This window comes from Colobus angolensis, unplaced genomic scaffold, assembly GCF_000951035.1.
Source record: "Colobus angolensis palliatus isolate OR3802 unplaced genomic scaffold, Cang.pa_1.0 Scaffold107, whole genome shotgun sequence".
NCBI classification, from domain to species: domain Eukaryota; kingdom Metazoa; phylum Chordata; class Mammalia; order Primates; family Cercopithecidae; genus Colobus; species Colobus angolensis.
The window spans coordinates 3,589,426-3,598,568 of NW_012111697.1; the positions used below are offsets into that span (position 1 = coordinate 3,589,426).

At 50.8% G+C, this 9,143-nt stretch overlaps 1 protein-coding gene across 1 annotated transcript in view; it reads left to right on the plus strand.

The window, feature by feature from the left end:
• The window catches only part of UPK1A (uroplakin 1A), a 13,054-nt gene extending 5,391 nt beyond the window's left edge, over positions 1 to 7,663 (plus strand). The window contains exons 2-6 of the mRNA XM_011948958.1: positions 2,919 to 3,063; positions 3,195 to 3,302; positions 5,251 to 5,430; positions 7,209 to 7,292; positions 7,619 to 7,663. Coding sequence (XP_011804348.1) covers positions 2,919 to 3,063; positions 3,195 to 3,302; positions 5,251 to 5,430; positions 7,209 to 7,292; positions 7,619 to 7,663 — 562 coding nt within the window. The remainder of the gene's footprint in view (positions 1 to 2,918; positions 3,064 to 3,194; positions 3,303 to 5,250; positions 5,431 to 7,208; positions 7,293 to 7,618) is intronic.
• Positions 7,664 to 9,143: the final 1,480 nt, after the last annotated feature.

The following is a 9,143-nucleotide window of genomic DNA, read 5'->3' on the forward strand; positions in this document are numbered from 1 at the left end:
ATCTCGGCTCACTGCAAGCTCCGCCTCCCGGGTTCAGGCCATTCTCCTGCCTCAGCCTCCTGAGTAGCTGGGACTACAGGCGCCCACCACCATGCCCGGCTAATTTTTTGTATTTTTAGTAGAGACGGGATTTCACCGTGTTAGCCAGGATGGTCTCGATCTGATCTCGTGATCCGCCCGCCTCGGTCTCCCAAAGTGCTGGGATTACAGGCGTGAGCCACTGTGCCTGGCCCCCACCTCTCTGCCTTTTTTTTTTTTTTCCAAATTTCTTACGGGAAATTTCTAACGTAGAGTAGAGTCCATGGTATTTGAGCTCTGCATACCTCTCACTTAATTTCAACAACATCAGCTGCAGACTGCCCAGCATTGTCTCCTCTATCCCCCTTCTCCCACACTTTTTCTTCTGGGTATTTTGAAGCACATTCTAGAAGCCAAGTCACTTACCTGGATAAGCTCCAGTAAATACTGGAGCACACATTTCTCTAACTGATAAGCACATTGTTTTAAAGCAGTCAGGCGGATGTGCAATGTCATCCATCTCCGAGTAGCGGAGCTCACAAATCCACACACAACCTCCTGTTGCTTTACAGGTGAAGATGCCAGGTTAGTACAAGAAAAGAATTTGCATTAAACATCAACTATCAAGCTTTTTTTTTCTCCTGCCCTCCATGCCGTTGGCACAACCCACCAAATTCACCCAAATTCTTTTCTATCATACAATACCCAGTCTGTGTCAGATGTTTCTCATTATCTGAGAACATCGTTTTATGTTTGTTTGTTTTGTTTTGTTTTAAGAGACGCTGTTGCCTGGGCTGGAGTGCAGTGGCACGATCTCGGCTCATTGCAACCTCCACCTCCTGGGTTCAAGTTATTCTCCTATCTCAGCCTCCGGAGTAGCTGGGATTACAGGCACCCATCTCCATGCCCAGCTAATTTTTGTATTTTTGCATTTTTAGTAGATGGAGTTTCACCATATTGGTCAGGCTGGTCTCAAACTCCTGACCTCAGTTGATCCACCCGCCTCAACCTCCCAAAGTGCTGGGATTACAGGCGTGAGCCACTGCACCCACACTTGTTTGTTTTGTTTTAAGAGACAGGGTTTTGCTCTGTTACCCAGGCTGGAGTGCAGTGGTGTAATCATAGCTCACTGCGGCCTCCAACTACTCGGCTCAAACGATCCTCCAACCTCAGCCTCCCAAGTAGCTAGGACTAACACTACCACTAGTAGTAACCATGCTTAACTAATTTTTTTATTGTTATTTTTTGTAGCAACGGGGTCTCACTGTGTTGCCCAGGCTGATCTTGAACTCCAGGGTTCAAGCAATCCTCCCACCTCGGCCTCCCAAAGTGCTGGGATTACAGGCATGAGCCACTGCATCTGGCAGAGAATGTCTTTATCTATTTATATTATTATTTTTTGAGATGGAGTTTCACTCTTGTTGCCTAGGCTGGAGTATAATGGTACAATCTGGGCTCACTGCAACCTCTGCCCCACGGGTTCAAGCAATTCTCATGCTTCAGCCTCCCGAGTAGCTGGGATTACAGGCATGCGCCACCATGCCCGGCTAATTTTGTATTTTTAGTAGAGACGGGGTTTCTCCATGTTGGTCAGGCTGGTCTTGAACTTCCAACCTCGGGTGATCCACCTGCCTTGGCCTCCCAAAGTGCTGGGATTATAGGCATGAGCCACTGTGCCTGGCCCTGAATGTCTTTGTTTTTTAATTTTCTTTTCTTTAGCTTTTTTTTATTTTGCTGTCATCTATTTATCCCAGATATTTTTCTCTTTTATAGTAGACATTTATTTAGTGATTCTAAGTCAATACTTAACTTTGGCAAATATGTTACTTTTTAAATTTCATTTTCCCTTGACATTTCATTATAAAATATTTCTGGCTGGGTGTGGTGGCTCACTCCTATAATCCCGCACTTTGGGAGGCTGAGGAAGGAGGATCACTTGAACTCAGGAGTTTGAGACCAGCCTGGGCAACGTAGCAAGACCCTATCTCTAAAAAAAATTTAAAAATGAGCCAGACATGGTGGCATGTGCCTGTAGTCCCAGATACTCAGAAGGCTGAGGCAAGAGGATCACCTGAACCTGGGAGGCAGAGGCTGCAATGAGCTATGAGCTATGATCCTGCCACCACTGCACACCAGCCTGGGCGACAGAGGGAGCCTCCATCTCAAAAAAAAAAAAAATATATATATATATATATATATATATATATATATATATATATAATTTTTGACATAGGGTCTCCCTCTGTCACCCAGGCTGGTGTGCGGTGGCACGATCTCAGCTCACTGCAACCTCCACCTCCCAGGTTCAAGCGATTATCCTTCCTTAGCCTCCCGAGTAGCTGGGATTACAAGCATCACCGGGCTAGAGCATAGTGGTGCAATCTCAGCTCCCTGCAACCTTCGCCTCCCGGGTTCAGGCGATTCTCCTGTCTCAGTCTCCCGAATAGCTGGGACTACAGGCCAATGCCACCATTCCCGGCTAATTTTTGTATTTTTATTAGAGACAGGGTTTTGCCATGTTGGCCCAGCTAGTCTCAAACGCTTGACCTCAAGTGATCCACCCACCTCAGCCTCCCAAAGTGCTGGGATTACAGGTGTGAGCCACCAATGCCCAGCCCTAATTGTTGTATTTTTATTAGAGAAGGGGTTTCACCATGTTGGCCAGGCTGGTCTCGAACTCCTGACCTCAGGTGATAGCCCCTTCGGCCTCCCAAAGTGCTGGGATTACAGGCGTGAGCCACCACGCCTGGCCTGTCTCAAAAATAAATTAATTAAATTAAATATTTCAAAATACAGAAAAGTTGGAAGACTTGTACAGCGAACACCTGAATACCCACCACATATTATGGATGACGCTAGTCACACTGCCCCAAACTTTTTAAAAACTTGCATTTCCACAGTGATGCCTCCCTGATGGGGTGTGGCTTCACGGGCTCTGCCCAACGGGCCGTCCTCCCTCTGTCTCCCCAGTACCTGGTGCTCATGCTCATCGTCTACATCTTCGAGTGTGCTTCCTGCATCACGTCCTACACCCACCGTGACTACGTGAGCCCGGCGAGGCCTGGGGAGGGGCCTGACCTGCATGGGAGGGGCGAGGGTCCCGGGGCGGCGGGGCAGAGGTCGTCCTGTCTCCCCACCCAGCCCTGCCGGCCCCTGCTCTTCCCTGTTCTCCGCAGATGGTGTCCAGTCCATCCCTGATCACCAAGCAGATGCTGACCTTCTACAGCGCGAACACCGACCAGGGCCAGGAGCTGACCCGCCTGTGGGACCGCGTCATGATTGAGGTGGGCAGGGTGGCCCGGGTGCCGGGAGGGCCTGGGGCTCCCTCCACAGAAGCCGATAGAGCGCCCGATGTGCCCTCTTGTAGAGAAGTGAGTGCTTTAAAGACATCCACTCATGAGATCTCCAGGAGAGCAGGGCTGCGGATGAGTAAACCCTTCTGCAGATGAGTAAACAGGCCCACAAAGGGAAAGTTCCTTGCCCGATGCCATGCAGTCCATAGGTGGTGGGAGCTGGGATTGGAACTCGGCAGCCTAGCTCCTGACCCCCTACTCTTAGCCTATACATGCTACCTCAACAAAAATGTTGATAATAATAACAATAGTAACAGCACCATTCACTGAGCACTAACTTGGGTTTAACACAGTTCAAAGGACTTTTATTTTTATATTTTGAGATGGGGTCTTGCTCTGTCACCCAGGCTGGAGCAATCATAGCTCACTGCAACCTCCAACTCCTGGGCTGAAGTGATCCTCCTGCCTCAGCTTCCCAAGTAGCTGGGAATACAGGTGCACCCCACCATGCCCAGCTAAATTTTTAAAATTATTTTTTGTGGAGACGGGGTCTTGCTCTATTGCCCAGGCTGGTCTCGAACTCCTGGGCTCAGGATTGGAGCGATTCTCCCACCTCCGCCTCTCAAAGTGCTGAGATTACAGGCATGAGCCACAAGTGCCTGGCCTCAAAGCACTTTTAAAGCTTTTTTAATCCTCACGACCACCCCATAAGGGAGATCAGCCTTTTAGTGATGAGGAGACCAAAGCAAGACGTTGAATATCTTGCATGAGGTCACACACCTGGTAGGTCACAGAACTGGAAGGATTCAAACTCAGACTTCCAGATTTGAAGAGATACACTCTTCATCAAATCCAACATGATATTGCATCAGAAGAGGAAGAAATTGGCTGGGCGCAGTGGCTCACGCCTATAATCCCACACTTTGGGAGGCTGAGACGGGCAGGTCACTTGAGTTCAAGGGTTCAAGACCATCCTGGCCAACATGGTGAAACCCTGTCTCCACAAAAAATACAAAAATTAGCTAGGCACGGTGGTGTGCACCTGTGATTCCAGCTACTTGGGAGGCTGAGGCAGGAGAATCGCTTGAACCCAGGAGGCAGAGGTTGCAGTGAGCAAAGATGGCGCCACTGTACTCCAGCCTGGATGACAGAGGGAAAATCCGTCTCAACAAAAAAAAAAAAGGAAAACTGAGGTGTCAATGTGGCCCAAGTCCTCTAGCCAGCCAGGATTTGAACCCATGTTTGAAGGGTGCCCAAGCCTATGTTTTCCTCATTCAGGAGCCACAAATTAAACACCTGGATTCCTTACCAAGGCCAGGAAAAGCCAGAAATCTGCCCTTTTTATGTTATTTTATCAGCATAGTTGTTGATAAAAAATATTTTATTTTATTTTATTTTTTGAGATGAAGTTTCATACTTGATTCCCAGGCTGGAGTGCAGTGGCGCAATCTTGGCTCACTGCAATCGCCACCTCCTGGGTTCAAGTGATTCTCCTGCCTCAGCCTCCCAAGTAACTGGGATTACAGGGGCCCACCACCACACCTGGCTAATTTTGTATTTTTAGTAGAGACGGGGTTTCATCATGTTGGTCAGGCTGGTCTCGAACTCCTGACCTCAGGTGATCCACCCACCTTGGCCTCCCAAAGAGCTGGGATTACAGGCGTGAGACACCATGCCTGGCAAAAATATTTTAAAATAAGTCAGAGGTGCGGGTTTGATCCAAATCCCCCATGAGCCTCCTGGTCCTGGGACAAATATCGTCTGCTCCGTGCTCACACACAGACACCCACCGGACACACTCGCTTGGAGGCCCAGGACATGGGGAAGTTGGGTCCAGCTGTGTCAAAGGCCAACCCTGCCCCTCCTTGCTGTGTGACCTCAGGCAAGCGACTATCCTCTCTGAGCCCGAGCCCGCCTGACCCCCTGCTTTTCTCTCCAGCAAGAGTGCTGTGGCACATCTGGTCCCATGGACTGGGTGAACTTCACGTCAACCTTCCGGGAGGCCACTCCAGAGGTGGTGTTCCCCTGGCCCCCACTGTGCTGTCGCCGGACGGGAAACTTCATCCCCCTCAACAAGGAGGGCTGCCGCCTGGGGCACATGGACTACCTGTTCACCAAGGTGTGGCCCTCTGCCCTGCTGCATCTGTCCGTCCATCTGTCTGTCTTCCTCTGGTCTCTGCTCCCTCTCTGATTCTATCTCTTTCTCCCTCCCTGTGTCTGTCCATCCAGCTTTTTCTCTCTCCTCTTCCCCTCTCTGATTTTCTTGTTTTCTTTTTCTTCTTTTTTTTTTTTTGAGACCGAGTCCCGCTCTGTCACCCAGGCTGGAGTACAGTGCACGATCTCAGCTCACTACAGCGTCTGCCTCCCAGGTTCAAGGGATTCTCCCACCTCAGCTTCCAGAGCAGCTAGGATTACAGGCGCGCACCACCCTCTTGGCTAATTTTTGTATTTTTAGTAAAGACAGGGTTTGATCATGTTGGCCAGGCTGGTCTCGAACTCCTGAGGTCAAGTGATCCACCCGCTTTGGCCTCCCAAAGTGCTCAGATTACAGGCATGAGCCACAGCGCTGGGCCCCCTCTCTGATTTTCTCGTGCTCTCCCAACTCTCTCTCAAGTCAGCAGGATGCACCCAGGGTCTGTCTGATCCAGACCTGGTACCTGCAACTTTACTCAGGTTGTCTGAAAATAAGAGCAACAATAGGGTGGGGCGCGATGGCTCACACCTGTAATCCCAGCACTTTGGGAGGCTGAGGAGGGCGGATCACTTGAGGTCAGGGGTTCAAGACCAGCCTGACCAACATAGCAAAAATCCATCTCTACTAAAAATGCAAAAATTAGCCCAGAGCAGTAGCACATGCCTGTAATCCCACTACTCGGGAGGCTGAGGTAGGAGAATCACTTGAACCCTGGAGGTGAAGGTTGCAGTCAGCTGAGATTGTGCCACTGCACCCCAGCCTGGGTGACAGAGCGAAACTCCGTCTCAAACAAAACAAAACATCAAACAAAACAATAGAGCTAGGCACGGTGGCTCAAGCCTCCTGTAATCCCAGTACTTTGGGAGGCCAAGGCAGGAGGATCACTTGAGGTCAGGAGCTCAATACCAGCCTGGGCAACATATTAAGACCCTGTCTCTATAAAAAAGTACAGAAAATTAACCAGGCATGGTGGTGTGTGCCTATAATCCCAGCTACTGGGGAGGCTAAGACAGGAGGATCATTTGAGTCTAGGAGGTCAAGGCTGCAGTGAGCTGTGATGGTGCCACTGCACTCTAGCCTAGGCAAGAAACTTAATAAAGGGCAAGAGACTTAAAAACAAAAACAAAAACAAAAAAAACAAGGCTGGGCGCGCGCGGTGGCTCACGCCTGTAATTTCACCCAGCACTTTGGAAGGCCAAGATGGGCGGATCACGAGATCAGGAATTAAAGACCAGCCTGACCAACATGGTGAAACCCCGTCTCTACTAAAAATACAAAAATTAGCCAGGCGTAGTGATGCATGCCTGTAATCCCAGCTACTCAGGAGGCTGAGGCAGGAGAATCGCTTGAATGCGGGAGGCAAAGGTTGCAGTGAGCCGAGATCACGCCACTGCACTGCAGCCTGGGCGACAGAGCGAGACTCCCAAAAAAAAAAAAAAAGCCAGCCGTAAGAGCAAAATCACCCTCAGACTGTCATAGCCATCAGCAGGGCGGCACCTACTTTGCAGGGCCCGGGTTCAACATCAGCTCCCTGGGGCCCCGAAACCACCCAAGGAGGTGGACAGTGCCGTGGTTCCCATTGCATGGTGAGAAAACCAAGGCTCAGGAAAGGCAGTGACTTTCCCAAGGGCGCACAGTGACTCTCGCCTTTAGCAGCCACCCTCATGGGCGTCATCTTAAACCTCCCCCATCCCCCTGCCCAGGGCTGCTTTGAGCACATCGGCCATGCCATCGACAGCTACACGTGGGGCATCTCGTGGTTTGGGTTTGCCATCCTGATGTGGACGGTGAGAGGCAGGGGGCCCACAGGCTGGGTGGGCTGGGGGTGGGGGGCAGAAAGAGGGGACTGCCTGTCATGGCCGTTCCTGGGGCTGGGGCAGGAGCACCAGGCGGTGGGTGGGCTGGGGGTGGGGGGCAGAAAGAGGGGACTGCCTGTCATGGCCGTTCCTGGGGCTGGGGCAGGAGCACCAGGCGGTGGGTGGGCTGGGGGTGGGGGGCAGAAAGAGGGGACTGCCTGTCATGGCCGTTCCTGGGGCTGGGGCAGGAGCACCAGGCGGTGGGTGGGCTGGGGGTGGGGGGGTGGAGTGCCCTCATCTCTCTGCCTCCTCGCCAGCTCCCAGTCATGCTGATTGCCATGTATTTCTACACCACACTCTGAGGGACAAGACGGGAAGGCAACATACACACCCCGGCCTCCTCTGCATCCTCCTCCTGCTTCCTCCGCTGGGGCCTGGATGGCTGCCTCACGTCTGCCCTCCCAACCTCCCCAGCCCTTACCTCCTTCCACTTCCAAGATCTTTTTCCAGGTTCCTGTGCCTCGGGTGTGCCCTGAAACCCCAGGGCTTGTGTGCACGTATCTTTAGCCCTTGACCTCACTCCACTTGGCTGGTTCTTGCCCAACTTTCAAGGGACCGCTCTATGATCCCATCTCCCATTCACAAATGCCTCTCCTGTAGCTCTCTGAGCTCCTCCTTCATGGCAGGCGTCCCCATTCTTGCTGAACAGTTTGTGATTGCCGTTTGAGCTCTGGAAGCCTTGATTGCCATGAGAGTTCTGTCACGGTCACTACTGTCCCCATCATCACCCAGCATGGGGCTGAGCACATACTAGATAGTCAATAAATAAATAAATAAATTAATTAATTAATTATGAATGAGTTTGTTCTTTTTTGGGTCAAGGGAGCGTGAACAAGAACTGTTCTAGGCCGGGCATAGTGGCTCACGCCTGTATTCCCAGCACTTGGGAGGCCGAGGCGGGCAGATCACCTGAGATCAGAAGTTCGAGATCAGCCTGGCCAAAATGGTGAGACCCCATCTCTACAAAAATACAAAACTCAGCCAGGCGTGGTGGTGCACATCTGTAATCCCAGCAACTCCGGAGGCTGAGGCAGAAGAATCACTTGAACCTGGGAGGCGGAGGTTGCAGTGAGCCGAGATCACACCATTGCACTTCAGCCTGGGTGACAAAGCAAGGCCCTGTCTCCAAAAAAAAAAAGAACTATTCTGATGGAAGTGGTAGAAACCCAACTGTCACTGACTGAAGTGTAAAATGGAATTTATCAGCTCACATAACTGAGTTAACGGGGCTGACTTCAGGCATGTCTGGATCCAGGTGTTCAATCTAAGTTTCCAGGAAACCTGCTTCATTCCCTGACAGGATTTCTCTGGCAACACCATACTTAACATCTTTATAACTAAGCAACGCAACAGAGAGAAAGAGCCTCTCTCCCAAGGGCTGTAGCCAAGATCCAGAGTTGAATCTCACTATCTTGGCTTAGGTTCTAGGCCCATCGTTAGGTTGGAAAGGGAGAGCACCTGGCGTGGTAATCCTGCTAAGGATGCATGCGGTGGCGGTGTTGGAAGGGGAGTTGTTTATCAAAGGAAAATCCAGGTACAGGGCTGTTGAGACTTATAGGTGATAAAAATCCTTCTCCTAGGGATATAGCTTCCAGCAAGTTCTGTAAAGGGTCCATGATAGCAAATCATTAAGAACTGAATTATGGCTGGGCATGGTGGCTCACACCTGTAATCCCAGCACTTGCGGAGGTGGGCAGATCGCTTGAGGCCAGGAGCTTGAGAATAGCCTGGCCAAAATGGCGAAACCCCATCTCTATTAAAAATACAAAAAATACCTGGGCA